Here is a 20,252-nt window from a genome sequence, read left to right as displayed (position 1 = left end):
CATTTCTCACAGAGGCACCTCTCAAAGAGAAAGACACTAGCAGGCACATGCTGAAATTTGCATATAAACACTGAGGAAAACCAAAAGCAAAGATACTTTGAGGATCCAGGAATCACATTACTGGGTATTTAGCCAGAAAATGCAAAAACACAAATTCAAAGGGATACATGCATCCTGATGTTTATAGCAGCATTACTGACAACAGACAAACTATGGAAGCAGCCCAAGTGTCCATCAACAGATGAATGAATAAAGAAGAGGTGGTGTATATATATACAATAGAATATTACTCAGCCATAAAAAGAATGAAATCTTGCCGTTTGCAACAATGTGGATGGAGCTAGAGAGAGGCTAAGGGAAATAAGTCAGTCAGAGATAGACAAATACCACACGGTGTCACTCATATGCGGAATTTAAGAAACAAAACAAAAGAGCAAAGGGAAAAAAAGAGATAAATCAAGAAAAAGACCCTTAACTATAGAGAACAAACTGATGGCTACCAGAGGGGAGGTAGATGGGGGCATAGGGGAAATAAGTGATGGGGATTAAAAAGTATGCTTATCGGGCACCTAGGTGGCTCAGTGGGTTAAAGCCTCTGCCTTCAGCTCAGGTTATGATCCCAGGATCCTGGGATTGAGCCCCACATAGGGCTCTCTGCTCAGCAGGGATCCTGCTTCCTCCTCTCTGTGCCTGCCTCTCTGCCTACTTGTGATCTCTGTCTGTCAAATATATAAATAAAATGTTTTAAAAAAGAAGTATGCTTATCATAATGGAAAAAAAATAAAATAAAATGATAAAAGCAAAGGTACTTTTTGTCTTTCAGAATCCTAAGTCCAAGTATCAGATATTCAATGTGAAACAAAGCATGGGGGGAGGGCAGAATATAACAAAAAAATATTAGCCTCTTAATAAAAGGGTCTGTGAAAAAGAATGCTGAAATCTACAAACATAAAGATTGTGTCTGACCCTCTACTAAATGTATAATTATATGTTGCCACAGTTCCTTCATTTGTCAAAATACCATCTTTGTAACCTAAACTATTTCACAAGGGCATGACAACGGTTATGGGAGCATCAAAGAATACAAATATATTTCTTGAATCATTGCTGTCTGTAAACCTTGACAGGCACTATAAATTATATCCCAACCCAAAGAAGCAAAAGGTTGAATCTAAATAGAGAAATATACCCAAAGATCATAGTTAAGAATACAGGACAGTATCTGGGGGTTAAGAATGAACATGGAGATGCAAGAACATTTGCGTCAGCATGGGAAGGATCTGCAAAGGAAGGGAGGTTGCATATGTAAGATGAAAACCAATGCTTCATCTGGGGGGACGGGGGGGGGGGAGCTCTTCAAAGATCGCTGCCTTGATTAGCTTCACCCTGCTGAGCATCTAACAGCTCCTCCTTTCGTCTGCTTGCTTCTTGCATCTTTAATAAGTGATGAAAAGGGGGCGCCCGGGTGGCTCAGTGGATTAAGCCACTGACTTCAGCTCAGGTCATGATCTCAGGGTCCTGGGATCGAGTCCCGCATCGGGCTCTCTGCTCGGCAGGGAGCCTGCTTCCCTCTCTCTCTCTCTCTGCCTGCCTCTCTGTCTACTTGTGATCTCTCTCTGTCAAATAAATAAATAAAATCTTAAAAAAAAAAAATAAGTGATGAAAAGCTGCAGTGTTGAGGTCCTCCTGTGCATGTGAAGAAACAGCAGTGACAACAAGCTGAAATGATCAAGCCACAGAAGGTTTCAATTCAAACACAGGATATTTTCCTGTGCTCCTGCTAGAATTATAGGACAGCCTTCAGCAGCTGCTTTTCAAAGAGCTAACAGCTTGCATTAGCCAGAAAGGCAGGCTCACAGTTACAACAGCTGTTTTCCCCTTCTTTACCAAGCAGCAAGACCTCCTCGCTTACTCAGCAGGACAAAATCCTCAAAGATGAAACTAAGGCAAAACAGACGCAAAGCACAATTTCCCCCCAAAGATAAGTTGGTAAATTCCAGAGGGAAAAAAATCTATTCAGGCAACAAGGCAGCTAATCACAGGAGAGATTAGTCAAGCAACCTACCTACCCATAAAGATATTTTCAAGGGTGAATACTGTTATTTTATGGGTAAAGTAATTCAAAGATGAATGAAAAAGTGATTCAAAACGAATGCATTCAAAAAATGCATCAAACAAGGCATTGCACAAGACTAACAAATCATCGTTATGTTGTAATATTACATTCCCCGTATCAAAGGGGAGCAATGACCTTCAATACAGGTTCTGTGGGGAAGGCCAGGATCTAGCCAAACTAAGTCCTCCAACCCAAAGGCTAGGTCTTGGAGAATGACAGAGGGGGCACTTTAGGCTGAAGCAGCAAGGAAATATGGATCGGGTCGGGGGAAGGCAGCATCTCTGGGATGATGGAAGTGCACAAGCACAGGTCAAAGACCCAAAGCTCACCTCAGCTCAAGAGGAGGATTCACACACTGAAAAACTTCTCTATACTATTTTTTTTTTCCTGGCTGTGGTAACAGAAGATTATGGTAACAATGCAGCATTTCCTCAGAACATACTTATTATAGATTTGGACTTAATGTGTTTATGTAAGCTGATGAAAAGCTCATAAAACTGCATGATCAACCTTCCCTAATACATTTTAGGGCATAATGTGAACAATTCACATCAGATTACAAAAATGAAAGACCTAGCATGGAAAAAACAATTAATAAATGAATATATGTATCTCTCTCTCTCTCTCTCTCTCTCTCACACACACACATACACACGCACACGCATGCGCACGCACACACACACACACCACCACCGCCACCAGACAAGGCCTGCAATTTGGGCCAGATTATTTGCTTATAAATGTCTTAATCTTTGGAATTGGGGCATCCACCCCCACCAGCTATCTTCTCCCCATCTCTCCTCCCCACCTTGGAAACCCAAGTCCAGAGAGACTTCCCCTACTCCCCCAGCAGATGGGGTCATTCTTCTACCCCCTCCCCAAGAAAAAAGAACAGGAGAATCTTCCCAGGTTTCTACATCCAGTAAAAAGCCTCTGGGCTTCCCTTTTCAATACCAGAGTCAATCTTTCACTGTTCAAAACACTGAAAATGTGGGTGCCCTAGAGCAGCTACTGCTGTTTAAAACCTGATTAGACTATTTCAGGGCTACGAGGGAATTATTCAAATAAACATTTTCTAATAAGGTTTTAAAGAAAGTCATGTCAATGAATTGGTCTTTCTTAATACCTAGATAAATGACAGGAGCCTAAGACATAATGGGAGTAATTCTTGTTTTCCTTTGACCTCAGTATTTTTTTCAAATATAAATTTGTTTTTATTATCTTAAACATTAAGAATGGGTGAAAATCATTGAGAAAGCTGAGGTTAGGGCAAAATCAAACAAATGACCACAGGATACTAAAAAGTGAAAAAGTTTAGAAACCATCATTATAATGACTGAGAATACAGAAAAGGATATCTCTATATATATATATGTGAATTGATATAAATATATGTCTGTAAATGTATTACATAGATATATAAAGTAAACTAATTAATAAGAATTTCAAGTTAATTTTTTAAATGTCAAAAAGACTTTTTTCTGTCATAATGCACATGATTAAATTGGGAAGTTATGGTCAGTTATTTCACCTTCGGTGGTAAACCTACTAGTTTTAAATTCAGAAATAAACTGAACATTTGGAAAAACAATAAGGTTACGTTCTTCTAGCCTCAATAGGGAAAAAGTAGAAAGTGCCTCACAGTCAAATCAGTTAAGCCTTTCATAATAAGTTGGCTGAAATTACTAAATAGGTTGTTTTAACGACTATCTTCCCTTACTACAGAAGGAATATAAGCTCAGCATAGAAATCTAGAGAAGACAGTCAAGCAAAAGTAAAAAATACAAACTATCTGTATTACTATTTCCCAAGATAGTCCCGTCTGTATTAGTTCTGGCCAGTCTCATTTTTACACTAAAATTTTCAAAAATAAACATATGTGATTTTAAAGAAAAGTTACACTTATCTAGTTTTGATTATGAGCTAATCCTCTTAAAAACCTTTTAGTACCTCTCACAGTGCCTGCCTCATACTATATACCAAATAAATGCATAAAATATATTAGCTTATTCTCTTTATTATTTTTCAACTTTTAAATAACTATTGATTTCAGTGATGACTGCAGTCTTCCAAAGGAAAACTGGAAAAAGAGCTCTGAAAAAAACTCCTAAATGAAGTTCCTCTCCTCACTTTCACATCCTTATGCTTCAATTTGCTTTATTACATCCAACAACCAAATTGAAATCTATATAGAATTAACCATAGTAAGAACTGCTGTTTAATATGCGCAGGGCATATCCTCTGAACAGGAAGCATGTTTTTCTCTATATTAAGTACAAAATATATTGCAGTCACAAAATATCAAAAATGTAGTTGAAATGGGGAATTACACTGAATCTAAATTAAATTTTAAACATCAATGAAATAGATTTAATTCCAATAAAATTCACGTAGTCACTAGGGACTAATAAACTGAACTCTAATGACTCATATTCAGGAAGAAATTTTAGTTTCATATTCAAATTTTTAAATTAAACCAGAACAGTGTTATTCAAACATTTGCAGGTATCAGGGTGTCTAGAACACACAGCACTTTTTGCAAACCACCTAAGACATTGATTAAACTTCAAAACGATTTAAATAAATAACTCTTTGCAAAATCAGACCTCTCCTTCCACTAGATTCTATTATACCTGAGAAAAAAATATCGGTGGGAATAGGAAAGAATGAACTGTTCTTTGAATTTAATAGCAAAACTCAGTTCAAGTTACACCTCTGAAGAATGAACTGTTCTTTGAATTTAATAGCAAAACTCAGTTCAAGTTACACCTCTGAAGAGTTCAGAAGCACTAGAGTGGCCACATTTACAAATGCAATTTAAATTACATCTCTTCATGCCCTTTTCCCATTTAAAAATGCCAGCAGCACCTAATTACTTCAATTACCCACCATCTCTGATTGGCTTTTGTCTTTCCCTTTAGAAAACAGATTTGGCTCTGATAGACTAGCAATCTCAGGTCACCAGGGCCTTTAAGATAACAGAACTCCTGTACTGACCCATCATGTTCTTGCTGATTCCATCCAGCAGGCTTGCCCATAACTGGATCAAGCTTCACGAGGTATTATTCAAGAACCCCCCTCTTGGGATACCTGGGTGGCTCAGTAGGTTAAGCGGCTGCCTTGGGCTCGGGTCACATTCCCAGTGTCCTGGGATCAAGTCCCACATTGGGCTCCTTGCTCCACGGGGAGCCTGCTTCTCCCTCTGCCTCTGCCTGCTACTCTGCCTGCCTGTACTCTATCTCTCTGACAAATAAACAAATAAAATCTTTGGGGGGGGGTGGGGAAAAAGATCCCCCTTCACTGGTTTCCCTGACTTCACAAATCCTCCCTGATCTTTGGTTTTCTGAACTACAGGGCCTCCCAACCCACAAGCCTATTACAGCCTTGTTTGGTGTAGTAAACTGTTCACATATCCCATCCCCACCCCAACCAATGTGCAGGCAAGAGTATACTCTAGGTCCTTTCAATGCCAAACACACACAGTGCCGGGCAAACAACTCAACGAATATCTGACCGGCTTTTCACTGATTTGTTGATGTCAGTGACATGTCTGAGGTTTTATTCAAAGCTCCTTTCTTGTAAATAGTTCCTTCGGCTGAAAAAGTAGTATTTCTTTACCTTCCGAAACTTTCTTTGTGCCTTGTTTGCATTCCAGTTTACTTCCAAGTCTTTTTTTTTTTTAAATAGAGGGAAGCTTTTTTCTTTTCTTTTCTTTTTTTATTTGACAGAGAGAGAGAGATCACAAGCAGGCAGAGAGAGAGAGGGGAGAAAGCAGGCTCCCCGCGGAGCAGAGAGCCCGACGCGGGGCTCGATTCCAGGACCCTGGGATCATGACCTGAGCCGAAGGCAGAGGCTTTAACCCACTGAGCCACCCAGGCGCCCCTACTTCCAAGTCTTAACAAAGTAGTATATCACAGCTTTCGGAGGAGAAAACGTGCAGTGATGGACAGTCAGCCCAGTGATGGGAGCAAATTAAGAATTCAGCACAGTTGGAGTTCTGAAAGTGAGAACCGAGGCCACAAAGAGCAGTACAAGGCAGCAGGCCCAAGTCTGTTAGAAGGGAACACTTAGCTCAGAGAAACCTCAAGTGCTCTTGCTTTCTTTTTTTTTTCTTTCAAAATATGTTTAAAAATGTTTATCTACCTCCTTCCTATTTTATATTGTAAATTTTCATGACAAATCACAGTTTGTATATATTTTTCACGCTGATAAATGTGCCACAAAATTTTTTAAATGAGTCTCTGAAAAGTATATCTACATAATCAAATTATAAACCCAATTTTTATCACATAGAGGAGGCTCAAAAAAGAAAAACAAGAAATCACATCTCTTAGCTTACCATATATAGGGGAAAACACAAAGTAGTTCAGATGACAAATGTTATAGGCTTCAATTCTGACATCTTTCCAGATGCCCTGGGTAGGAAAGGATGGCCCCCAGTCCCAACCAAAGGAACTCTGCTCCTATAATTTCAAGGGGAAAAAACCAGATCCCAATTACCATGAAATTTAAACACTATGGAAAGCATGTTCTTCTAAAATATTACATACATGTATATTAGTTTGCTAGGGCTATCATAACAAAATACTACAGACTGGGTGGCATAAACAACAGGAATGTATTATCTCACAGTTCTAGAGGTTGGCAAGTCAAAGATCAGGGTGTTGGCAGGTCTGGTTTCCTCTGAAGCCTCTCTCCTTGGCTTATAGAAAACCACCCTCTCACTGGGCCTTCCCATAGTCTTTTCTGTGTGTGTGTGTGTGCAAGCATGTGTGTGTGTGTGTGCATGCATACCCTGCACGTGTACACACACACACACACACATTACCTTTTCTTTTTCTTTTTTTTTTTTTAAATTTGATAGACAGAGATTACAAGTAGTCAGAGAGGCAGGCAGGAGGGAGAGGAGGAAGCAGGCTCCCCGCTAAGCAGAGAGCCCGATACGGGGCTCGATCCCAGGACTCTGGGATCATGACCTGAGCCGAAGGCAGAGGCTCTAACCACTGAGCCACTCAGGCGCCCCACACATTACATTTTCTTAAAAGGACATCATTCATACTTGACTCCCACCCTAAAAGTCTCATTTTAACTTAATCCCTCTTTAAGGACCTTATCTCCAAACAAGGTTACAGTTTTAGCAACTAAGTATCAGGATTTCAACATAAAAATTCAGGGAGGAACACATAGTCCAGTCCACAATAGTGTTTGTGTGTAAGTGTGTGTCCCGTACAGAGCATCTAAAAAAGCCTCCAATGATCCCCTCCTGGTATTCATGCCCTGTGTAATCCCCTCTCCTCCAATATGGATTACGCCTAATGAATCACTTCTAACCAAGAGAATATGGGAGAGGTGATAATCATTTCCAAAATTAAGTTATAAAAAAACTGCACCTTCTGTTCTGGGTACTCTCTCCCACAATCTCCAGGCCATGAGGGAAGCCAGCTGCCACACTGTAAGGTGGCCTCTGTGGAGAGGCCCACATGAGTAAGTGAGCTTGGATGCCAATCTGAGCCCTACCGATAACCACATGGATAAGCTTAGGCCCAAACACTTCAGGCCCGGTAGAGCCATGAGATTACCACAGCCCCAGTCCACGCTTGACTGTAACCTCACGACTGGCCTTCAGCCAGAGGCACCTAGCTAGTCCACACTCAGATTCTTGACTGACAGAAACTACGATAACAAATGTTATTTTAAGCTGATAAGTTTTGGCATAAGTTGTTATACAGCAATAGATAACTAATACAGTTAACTAATACATGAACCTATGCAACACAGTTGTTTGGCAGAAATGTTTTAAGAACCTAAAATCTGGGGCGCCTGGGTGGCTCAGTGGGTTAAAGCCTCTGCCTTCGGCTCAGGTCATGATCCCAGGGTCCTGGGATCGAGCCCCACATCGGGCTCTCTGCTCAACGGGAAGCCTGCCTCCTCCTCCTCTCTCTCTCTCTCTGCCTGCTTGTGATCTCTGTCAAATAAATAAATAAAATCTTTAAAAAAAAAAAAAAAGAACCTAAAATCTGATTATGTACTTTTATTCTTCAAAAGCATATGACACTGAAGCAACACCACAGTCACTCTTTAAACTTCTCCAAAATGTATCTGAACCTATCATTGTATTTAACGATAAAGAACATTCTATTTAAGTGTGATAGCTATAAAGAACGAGGAAACATTTAAAAATAAAGATAATTAACACATTGAGGCTATGAGCTCAGCTTTAGAAAGGAATAAATACCACAGTACGTAGTAAGCTCTTTCTGAATGGAACATTTGTAGAATAGAGCCTGAGGAATCGGCCAAACTGTCCTCATTTAAGTATTTCCTAAGATCTGTATTTATCTGAGATAGAGATAAATTAGTTTCCATTGCAGAGAAAAACCGAGAATTAAAACCACTTTATACCATTCACATTTGTCTAAATTCACCATTTCAGCATCAGATTCTCATGTTTGGAATGAAAGTCATCTTGGGGCTATTTATTAAAGAGTTTATAAATTCAAGTATGTAATTCCTTTATTAGAGACAGGGCTAAGTAGGAGGGCGAAAATATTCAACATCTTATAAGGCAGACTATTTTCCCCATCAAGGGCTACAAATCACTCCTATTCATAAAACTTCCTCAGATAAAAGTTTTCATTAGTCAAAAAAGATTTGTGAAGTGCTTTTTATATTTCAGGCGGGAGTAAATCAATGTACAAAATAGACAGTCTTTCCATTTATACTGTTCACAGAATGACAGGAAATTCAGGTACTGAATAAATAATCACCAAGTGCAAAAGACATCAACAGGGAACAATCTAATGGGGGAGAGGAAGGAAAGGTGTCAAGAAAGGTTTCCCTGAATAATAGTATCTTTCATATGGAGATCTGAAGGGCGAGTACCACTTGTCCAGTGTGTTTAGGAGAGAAGTATAAGCATCCCTTCTGGAAGGAACAGCATGTGGCATCTGGATGGCTCAGTTGGTTAAGTGACTGCCTTTGGCTCAACTCATCATCTCGGAGTCCTGGGATCAAGTCCCCCATCCCGCATCTAGCTCCCAGCTCCGCAGGGAGTCTGCTTCTCCTCTCTCATGCTCTCTTTCTCTCTCTCAAATAAATAAATAAGATCTTTTAAAAAAAAGAAGAAGAAGAAGAAAGAACAGCATGTGCAAAGGCCTTGAGGTGCAAGAGACTATGACATATTCCAGGAGATGAAGAGGGAACAATAGGAAGAGATGGGGAGAAGACAGAAGTGGGCATGAGTCAGACTGAACTAAGAACTGTTACGTTAGCCTAAAGGCAATGAGAAACTGTTGAAGAGTTTTAAGGACAGTGCTATAATGATTTTTGTCTGAAAAGAAGATTCTGGCTGCTCTATGTAAAATTAATTAGAGGAAGGTAAATTAGGTTGTAGGTTGCAGTTAGGTGGCCAGGATAATATTTCACGCAAGAAATGATGGCCTGAACTCAAGCATGATACAAGAAATAGAGCACGGGAAGATTAAAGAACTATTGAAGAGGTAATGTCCACATGGTCAAAATGACTTAGGGATGGACTGGAGGAGGGAAAAGAGAGAGGAGGAGTTATCAAAAACAACTCTTGGGTTTCTGGCTTGAGCAACTATCCTGGATGGTATTCCATTCAGCAAGACAGGGAAACCTGGGAGAAGGATTTAGATCAAGTGCAGTATTGGACATCCTGAGTTTTAGGTCCCTGTGAATCAGGCAACTAAAGATGCCAAGTAGGCAATCAGTATAAGGCCTGGAGGTCTGGACTGAAGATACAATATTAGAAGTCATTAGAAATTCGACTGGTGGGGCGCCTCAGTGGCTCAGTGGGTTGAGCCTCTGCCTTTGGCTCAGGTCATGGTCTCGGGGTCCTGGGATCAGGCCCCGCACTGGCTCTCTGCTCCACAGGGAACCTGCTTCTCCCCTCTCTCTGCCTGCCTCTCTGCCTACTTGTGATCTCTCTCTTTCTGTCAAATAAATAAATTCTTTAAAAAAAGAAAGAAATTCAACTGGTTATTGAAGAAGTGAAGCTAAATGAGATAGTTTAGAGAAGGTATAAAATGAGAGGAGGAATGTGTCTAGAACAGAGCAAAGCATGAATGGTACAACTTCCAAGAGGGATAGGTTGATCTGGATAAAGTAACTTAGAAGGAATGGCCAGAGATATAGGTAGAAAACAAGGGGGTGGTGGAGAATATTGCTAAGAGGGTAGCTGAAGCGATATGCCCCACCATCCAGGCTGAACAGGGAAGGAAGCAGAGGTAAGAGGGGCTCTGTGTTGATAGCGCTACTCCACTAACTTCATATAATCAGTAACACACTTAGAAGTCTGTAACCACAGAAATAAGTCTCCAAAATAAATAATAACACTATCTTACATTCTGAATAGCTATATAGCCCTTCATGTATGCAAAATGCATTTACATTATTATTTCACTGTATGCTCCTATCAACACAGTCAAGAAGGGAAGGATTAGCTCCATACATAAATGATGGACTTGCTTAAGATCATTCTGGTCTTAAGGCCAGAATTCAGATCTAAGATTCCTGACTTGCTCTCCAATTCAGGTCTTTTTCCACTGGACCATGCTGGTCTAGCCAGAAACATCAAGATGCAATTCAGTGCTCTGGTAAGTTTGCCCCAGGGTCAGTGTGCCACACACCCTGAGAGCAGAATCTTGGGTCTGACTCCTGATTTCAATGATGAGGGCTTTGTTCTATCTAGAGAAACTGAAAGTGTGTTTTCTTTCTTTTTAAGATTTTTCATTTATTCATTAGAGAGAGAGAAAGAAAGAGCACAAGCAGGGGGAAAGGTCAGAGGGAGAGGGAGGAGGAGGCTGGATCCCCGAACCCCGGGATCACGACTCCAGCCAAATGCAGAAGCTTTACCAACGGAGCCACCCAGGTGCCCCGAAAGTGTATTTTATTTGCCACAAACTGAATGGTGGGGTAAAGGAAAACCACTACATGGATATAGGCGTAACATATATATACTTTCACTGATGACTGGAAAAGTAACATTAGGATTCAGGAGGTTCTCGAAGATTGAAGACAGAAGAAGAGAGAGAAAAAGCGCAAACTCTAGTATTCAAACCACTGTGCCATTTGAAGCCAAAGGCCAAAAACAAAAGGTGAATTTTAAACAAGTCTCAGTGCACAGTATTCCACAGATACCTGACTGCTCAGTTACAGACCTTTCCTTTACGTTAGTAGGAACAAACGATTATATTGAGACACTGACACAAATTTAAGTAGGTTGAATAAAACCAGAGGAGATATAATTTTGACCTTAGTACTTATATCAGAGAAACATAATTTAATGATAAATCCATCCAGTCTGAAGAGAGCCACTTAACTTAAATAATCAGAATTTACTAACTGAGGCTTTAGCTAACTAATACTGGAAAAATATTCTCAATATCTTCACAGTGAAACCAATGCTTACATTTGTTTTTAAAGAATTTTTTTTTTAAGATTTTATTTATTTACCTGACAGACAGAGATCACAAGTAGGCAGAGAGGCAGGCAGAGAGAGAGGAGGAAGCAGGCTCCCCGCCGAGCAGAGAGCCCAACGCGGGGCTCGATCCCAGGAACCCGGGATCATGACCTGAGCCGAAGGCAGAGGCTCTAACCCGCTGAGCCACCCAGGCACCCCTTACATTTGTTTTTAAAACCAAATGCCGGGACGCCTGGGTGGCTCAGTTGGTTGAGCGGCTGCCTTCGGCTCAGGTCATGATCCCAGCGTCCTGGGATCAAGTCCCACATCGGGCTCCTTGCTCGGCAGGGAGCCTGCTTCTCCCTCTGCCTCTGCTGCCACTCAGCCTGCCTGTGCTCGCTCGCGTGCTCTCTCTCTCTGGCAAATAAATAAATAAAATCTTTAAAAAAATTAAAAAATAAAAAAAATAAAACCAAATGCCAATTTCCAAAAATATTTAAAATAGAATTACCATACACTGCAGTATCCCACTTCTTGGTCTAGATGCAAAAGAACTAAAAGCAGGATCTCAAAGAGATATTGGTACATCCATACACAACAACATTATTCGCAACAGCCAAAAGGTGGAAGTAACCCAAATGTCTACTGACAGATGAATGAATAAATAAAATGTGGCATGTACATACAATGGAATATTATTCAGACTTAAAAAGGAAGGGAAATTCAGACACATGCTACAGCATGAAGAACATTATGCTAAATGAAATATGCCAGGCACAACAAGACAAATGTGCATGATTCCACTCATCGGAGGTATCTAGAGTAGGTAAACTCATAGAAACAGAAATAACGGTGGTTTCCAGGGGCTGGGAGGAGGGGAAAATAGGAGGTTTTTATTTATTAATGATTTTATTTATTTATTTGTGAGAGATAGAGAGCACAAGCAGGGGGAATGGCAGGCAGAGGAAGAAGCAGGCTCCCTGCTGAGCAAGGAGCCCGATGTGGGACTCAATCCCAGGACCCTGGGATCATGACCTGAGCCAAAGGCAGACCCTTAACCTACTGAGCCACCCACACATCCCTGGGAATTGTTTTTTAACGGGTATGGAGTTTCAGTCTTGCAACATGAAAAGGTTCTTGGGATCTGTTCCACAACAATGTGAATATACTTAATACTAGTGAACCACACACTTAAAAATGGTAGAGATGGCAAATTTTGTGCTATGGATATTTTATCACAATTAAAAATATTTTAATAAAAATAAAATCGAAAAATTAATGCCACAGAGAAAACTAATCCAACCACGTACTGGAATAAACTCAAGTCATTTAGACTCAGATGAAACTCAAGGAAAAATAATCATCTTGTAGATTTTGTCATTTTTATTAGATTTTATGTGAACCTAGCAGTAAAATATAAGAACACATCAGCAAATATATCAGTATTTGCAGAAGGCTTCCTAGTAATACAAATCACTAATAAGTATAAACCATACAGTCTGGTGAAAAGTTGGATAAACTTAAATGTTAAAAAAATAATTTGTAGGGGTGTCTGAGTGTCTCAGTCAGCTAAGCATTTGACTTTGGCTCAGGTCATAATCTCAGGGTTCTGGGATTGAGCCTCACATTGGGCTCCCCACTCAGTGGGAGTCAGCTTGTCCCTCTGCCTCTCCTGCAGCTCATGTCCTCCTTCTCCCTCTCTTAAATAAATAAATAAAATCTTAAAAAAATAATTTGTAAAATTACATTATCAGTCACCTATTTTTCTTCTTTTTCTGTTGTTACCTAAGTTTGAGGCATGCTTCGGGAAGGAAATCTAGGAAGACAAAGATTCTTCAAAAAATTCGTATAACCTTTTGGTTCTTATTTCAAGTGTTCCATCCCACGAAGCAGGCAGGAAAGAGATGCCCAACTTCTAAAATACTATTGGTGTCTTCAAACAAGCATTTCACATGCCGGCATACCCCATCCTCAAGCCTAAAGCCCCCTCCATTTGCAAGACCGTTACCTTTCGAATGAAGTTTACGTGGCATTGGCCCTTCTGCACAGGCGGAGGGCAGTCTGGAGGCACAGAGTAGTTAGCGTGAGCTTTGCTCTGCTGGGCTGCATACAACACTGGTGACTGGAAACGCAGCTCAAGGGAGTTCACATCTCTAACCACACTGGTAACATCAAAGCTCTGCATTAAAGGAAAGAACAGATGTGGAAGTGGACACGTGTGTAAAATTTTAGATATAGATATAGATATATAAAAATGTGTGAAAGATGAATAAAATAATTGAAATCTTTAGGGTTAGCCTTTTTGCAGAAGAAAGCACTTCACTGAAATAGTATAACCTAGTTGCCTGCTTATAGGTACAAGCGAACACGTTCTCCTACCCAAAAGTAGATTTCTAGGTTTCTCCTTCTATTTGTACTGACAGATGATGGTCCCAGGCAAAGAGAGCAAGCAGAAAATATCTTTAGTCCTGGAATGTCTGCTCTGGCTATCTGAGACGTGGCCTTGAACGGCCAGGGAATTTCCTAGATGCTTCGTGACAACCTGACTCTCTGGTATGAACAGCATGTTATTTCTAAGTCATAAGTTATTTTTGTTTTTGAAAAGTTCTACCCTGGAATGGAGACCAGGATATGATATCTTAATGTAACGTCAGTTGGCGTTTCACATGAAACTCTGGATCACCAAACAACAGAGAAGGGAACAGCATTCGCTGAACACTTTTCATGTGCCAAGAACTGTGTCAAACGTTTTACATCATTAGCTTATTAAGTCCTCACAATGACTCCACAGGGTCTGTGGTGTTTTCATCACTCTACAATGAGGCAACTGAGAAAGAAAGTAACTTAACCCACGCTTCAAAGAGCACTGCCTGGGGCGCCTGGGTGGCTCAGTGGGTTAAAGCCTCTGCCTTCAGCTCCGGTCATGAACTCAGGGTCCTGGGATCGAGCCCCACATCGAGCCCTCTGCTCAACAGGGACCCCGCTTCCCTCTCTCTCTGCCTGCCTCTCTGCCTACTTGTAATCTCTCTCTGTCAAATAAATAAAATCTTTAAAAAACAAATAAACAAACAAAACAAAAAACAAAAACAAGAGCCTTGCCTGCGTGGGCAATTATGCGCTTACCTTTCTCTATTCACAACAATTAACACACAAACACGTATCAGTAGCTTTTAACCTGACGTCACTGGATACTTACATATCTTTTGAACATGTTGCCTGTTTTCCCAATAGGAACACTATTTAGCAGGACTTTTGCAACTGTGTCGACGCCCTCAAAAATCAAATTCACTTTTTGCCATTTGCTTAAAAAAGAAAAGATTTTTAAAACAAGATGTATAAAACATGAACTTGGATAAATCTTTTTTTATTAAAAACTAAAGGAATAAATATTTCACAGAGAATACACAATCTTAAAAGGCAGTTTCCAATGAAATTTTTATAAGTATTGATTTAATACATTTTAATTTAAATTCAATTAATTAATATGACATATTATTAGTTTCAGAGGTACAGTTCAGTGATTCATCAGTCGCAAATAACACCCAGTACTCATCACATCACGTGCCCTCCTTAATGTCTGTCACCCAGTTACCCCATCTTCCCATACACCTCCCTCCAGCAACCCTCACTTTGTTTTTGTTAAGAGTCCTTTACGGTTTGTCTCCCTCTCTGATGTCATCTTATCTTATTTTCCCTTCCCTTCCCCTAGATCCTCTGTTTTGTTTCTTAAATTACACATATGAGTGAAATCATATGTTGACTTTCTCTGATTGACTTATTTTGCGTAGCATAATACCCTTGCTATGCTGAGTAATCTAGCTTATCTTTCTTCATGGTATTTCTTTTTTTTTTTTTAGATTTTTATTTATTTGACAGACAGAGATCACAAGTAGGCAGAGAGGCAGGCAGAGAGAGAGAGGAAGGGAAGCAGGCTCCCCGCTGAGCAGAGAGCCTGATGCGGGGCTCGACCCCAGGACCCTGGGACCATGACCTGAGCTGAAGGCAGAGGCTTTAACCCACTGAGCCACCCAGGTGCCACTCTTCATAGTATTTCAATTGCCATAAAACCATGAGCACAGCTTACAATTTCCAAATGCACGGACTTTTTTCTTGGACTTTACAAAATTCTTATGATAATTTAGTTAAATAGCAGATATAAAGCATTTTCACAAAGTATTACATTTATGACACTAAGAGAACATATTAACCAACTAACAGATATCTATGAGTGAATATGATGAGCCCAGTACTCTGCTAAGCCCTATAGGGAACTAAAACACTCTCTGAATTTAAGGAATCTGTAATCTAGTTGCCATTCAAGCCTCAAACGGAATAAAAGAGAAAACATTCAATTTCTTTTATTTTATAGTATAGTCTGGTTAGACGGACTACAAATGCTATCAGAGCTTATGTCATAAGGAAAGACTTCAAGAGAGAAATAAGAATTTCAAGATGAACAGAATAAATAAAATGGGGTATATCCATGCAATAAAGTATTAGTGATAAAAAGAAATGAAGTATCAGTGAATGTGACAACACGGATGGACTTTGAAAACACTGTTAGGCTAAGTGAGAGAAGCCAGTCACAAAGGACCACATGCAGTACAGTTCCATTTATGTGAGATTCCCAGAGGAGAAAAATCCATAGAAAACGAGTCAGTGGTTGCCTAGTGCCGGGATAGGGATGAGGGAATGGGGATGTTGAGAATGGGGAATGACAGCTAATGGGTATGACCTTCTCTCTGATGAGGATAATGATGGCGGCACAATGCTTTGAATATACTAAAAACTACTGAACTGTATACTTTAAAAGGGTGAATTGGTGGCACCTGGGTGACTCAGTCATTGAGCATCTGCCTTCAGCTCAGGTCATGATCTCAGGGTCCTGGGATCGAGCCCAGGATCGAGCCCCGCATCGGGCTCCCTGCTCAGCAGAGAGTCTGCTTCTCCCTCTCCCACTCCCCCTGCTTGTGTTCCCTCTCGCTGTGTCTCTCTCTGTCAAATAAATAAATAGATAAATAAAATCTTTAAATAAATAAAATAAATAAATAAAAGGGTGAATTGTATGGTGTGTGAATTAGGTCTCAATAAAGTTTTTTGGTTTTGTTTTTGTTTTTTAATGAATAGAAATGTCTAGGTAGGGGCGCCGGTTAAGCGTCTGCCTTCAGCTCAGGTCACGATCCCGGGGGCCCTGGGATCAAGTCCCACATCAGGCTCCCTACTTAGCTGGGGGTCTGTGTCTCCCTCTCCTCTTGTTCCTCCCCCCACTCATGTTCTCTCTCTCTCTCTCTCTCTCTGTCAAATAAAAAACAAGTAAAATCTTTTTTTTTTTCTTTTTTTTAAATAATGAGCTAGTTTCAGGTGTAGAGGTTATGCTAGGGAGCTAAGGGAAAGAATTTGGTCAAGTCAGCAGGGCAGGAGGGGATGCAGGAAACGGGACAGAATAGGCAAGATTAAGTAGTATTTTCACAAATAAGCAGGGAAGATGAACCTGGTTTTATCAATGAAAAGTAGGACACTGTCAGAGCGCCAGGGTGGCTCAGCTGGTTAAGCCTCCAACTCTTGATTTCAGCTCAAGTCTGCTCTCAGCATTGTAGGATTCAGTCCCTGCCCCCCACACCCACCCACTGGAGTCAGCCTCCGGCTCCCATTGGGTGGGGAGTCTGTTTGAGAGTCTCTCCCTCTCCGTCTGCCCCTCCCCCAACTCATGCTCTCTCGTGGGCTCTCACACGCATGCACGCTCTCTCTCTCTCTCTCCCTAAAATAAATAAACCTTAAAAAAAAAAAGGGAAGACACTGTCATTCCTTTGCTCAAGAATGACAGTGCCTTCTTTTTTAAGACTTTATTTATTGGGGCGCCTGGGTGGCTCAGTGGGTTGAAGCCTCTGCCTTCGGCTCAGGTCATGATCTCAGGGTCCTGGGATCGAGCCCCGCATCGGGCTCTCTGCTCTGCAGGGAGCCTGTTTCCTCCTCTCTCTGCCTGCCTCTCTGCCTGCTTGTGATCTCTGTCAAATAAATCAATAAAATCTTTAAAAAAAAAAAAAAAGACTTTATTTATTTACTTGGGAGAGTGAGGGAGACTCTCAAGCAGACTCCCACACCGAGTGTGGAGCACAGGCAATGTGGGGCTCCATCTCAAGACCCAGAGATCATGACTTGGGCTGAAACCAAGAGTTAGATGCTTAACCAACTGAGCCACCCAGGTGCCCCAACACTGTCATTCTTGAGCAAGAACATCATGGTAAAACCAGTATGTTGGAGAGATGAATCTAATGTTTGTGGAAGATGAGTCTAACATTTCCATATATAAGACTGGAGAATAAAAAGACAAAGCAAGAAATTTAGTTGCAGCTTTGGCCTAATTGTAGGCACTCACTCACAAAGGCCAAGGCAAATGTGAAAGCTGGGAAATGAGGAGAAAGGGGCTGAGTCAAGAAAAATGATAGGCAGAAATTAACAGGACTCAGAAAGAGACCACATACAGAGATAAAGAAAAACCATATAAGCCCAAACCACTTTAGGCATAGAAGATCAGCAAAACGGTGTTACCTTAAGAGAAACAATAAGGCTATTACAATTTAAAGTAAGCTTTAAATGGGAAAGTCAATCGTTTAAATTTTGGATATGCTGAGTTCAAGATGAAAGAGAACCCCCTTACAGAGATATTTTTAGTATTATCTGGAAATAAGGGCCCAGAGCACAGCCATGTCGCAAAGTTGAGCACCACAGTCTGGATTTATTTCTCTTTCAAGAGGCTGGTAAATAATGACCCCCACCCCCAGAAAAAAAATCACGCAAAAGGGACAGAAGACTTTTTTTTATTTAGCAATAATGGTGGTAGATATAACTGGGTTACTTTCTGTTCCATGGAATATTACTGAAATTACTATGCTTTTCCTCATGGCTTCACGACATAACATAAGGCCAATGCCATAGCCTCAATGGCTGGCTAACACCACATGGGAAAAATGATATAGCTCTGATCCTACTTGACAAATTATAACACATTCTAGTGATAATGCGGTCGGGGGGACAGAGAGAAGGAAATGGAAATAAGAGATCTGACTAGGTATAGGTGACTCCATTATAACCAGTGGAAGGGGACTGAGTAAGACATAATTTCATAACTGATGGTCAGTGGCACCATTCTTAGATACAAATCAAAACATAAATCAAATAGTCACTTTTATAGGAAAAGGCTTTGGTCTCCCAACTCTCCGACATACAACCGAAACAAACAAAAGATTACTGCAGAGAAAGAAAAAGATCGATAATAACAATAACTAAATAAATACAGATGTAGATATAGATATACACACATACATACCTAATGTTAAAGGGGATTTTAAATTTCTTGCTGTAAGTCCAGTTATCCAAGGAGATCCATCTGTAGTCAAGGTCATTAAATCTGTAGTACGGATCCTGTTGATAAAAATTATGGCAGACGATTATGCAAAAATAAATAAATTAAATAAACATGAAATAAACTATTAACAATAGCCATTTGTTACCTAAAACTTAATGAACTCTGGGCCTAGGAGTGTAAGAATTTCATATGCTGGCACATGCCATCCTCAAGGCTAAAGCTCCTTCCATTTAACTTTCAACAAAGTTAACAGGGCTTTCAGATAACAAAAAAATACTAAAAAATGTTTTCTTAAAAAGTCCAACAAGGGGGTGCCTGGGTGGCTCAGTGGGTTAAAGCCTCTGCCTTCGGCTCAGGTCATGATCCCAGGGTCCTGGGATCGAGCCCCGCATCGGGCTCTCTGCTCTGCGGGGAGCCTGCTTTCACCTCTCTCTCTGCCTGACTCTGCCTACTTGTGAGCTCTGTCTGTCAAATAAGTAAATAAAATCTTTTAAAAAAAAAAAAAAGTCCAACAAGGAGCGCCTCGATGGCTCAGTGGGTTAAGGCCTCTGCCTTCGGCTCGGGTCATGATCCCAGGGTCCTGGGATCGAGCCCTGCATCGGGCTCTCTACTAAGCGGGGAGTCTGCTTCCCCCTCTTCTCTCTCTGCCTGCTTCTCTGCCTACTTGTGATCTCCGTCTGTCAAATAAATAAAATACTAAAAAAAAAAAAAAAAGTCTAACAAAATTCCTCAATGAAAGAGCTTTGAGATAGAAATAACATAGTTTCATTACCAATAAGAACATGTATGGAGATGAAGATTAGCTGCCCTTGTTAACACCAAATACAGAACCTCTGAGGTATTAGCAGAAAATAAAAGTCATAACATCTGCTGTGCGGCCCTCAGTCTTTTCTTTTTTTTTTTTAAGATTATTTATTTATTTATTTATGTGAGAGAGACAGCGAGCGAGCAAGCAATAGTGCACAAGCAGGGGCAGTGACAGAGAGAGGGGGAGAAGCAGTCTCCCCGCTGAGCAGGGATCCTGAAGTGAGACTCGATCCCAAGACCCTGAGATTATGACGTAAGCCCCAGGCAGACGCTTATAGGACTGAGCCACCCAGGTGCCCTGGCCCTCACTCTCTTATAGCCCTTTTATTGTCATCATGCTTATTGCTGCCACTATTCCAGCGGGCCTCAGGGGGGATGGTTCTCCTCTACTACCCAAACATCAGCAATACGCCCACTCTTTGGATTCACGTAGCATTTCCAAAGTTATTTTTCACCAAGCTTTACTAAATGAGCACAAAAAGGGCCTCTACAGGAAACACACAGGCAGCATGGATACCATCGAACGGACCAACTTCAGG

General features: G+C 40.7%; 1 protein-coding gene across 1 annotated transcript in view; it reads right to left on the bottom strand.

The window, feature by feature from the left end:
• The window catches only part of LOC111154592 (mannosidase beta), a 122,154-nt gene that overhangs the window by 87,273 nt on the left and 14,629 nt on the right, over positions 1-20,252 (bottom strand). The window contains exons 2-5 of the mRNA XM_022514262.1: positions 18,868-18,962; positions 14,737-14,842; positions 13,549-13,719; positions 6,456-6,579 (exon numbers count right to left, since the gene is read on the bottom strand). Coding sequence (XP_022369970.1) covers positions 6,456-6,579; positions 13,549-13,719; positions 14,737-14,842; positions 18,868-18,962 — 496 coding nt within the window. The remainder of the gene's footprint in view (positions 1-6,455; positions 6,580-13,548; positions 13,720-14,736; positions 14,843-18,867; positions 18,963-20,252) is intronic.

Source organism: Enhydra lutris, unplaced genomic scaffold (genome assembly GCF_002288905.1).
Source record: "Enhydra lutris kenyoni isolate GAN:26980312 unplaced genomic scaffold, ASM228890v2 scaffoldscaffold3, whole genome shotgun sequence".
Taxonomy (NCBI): Eukaryota; Metazoa; Chordata; class Mammalia; order Carnivora; family Mustelidae; genus Enhydra; species Enhydra lutris.
This window is presented reverse-complemented; position numbering and strand designations above follow the sequence as displayed.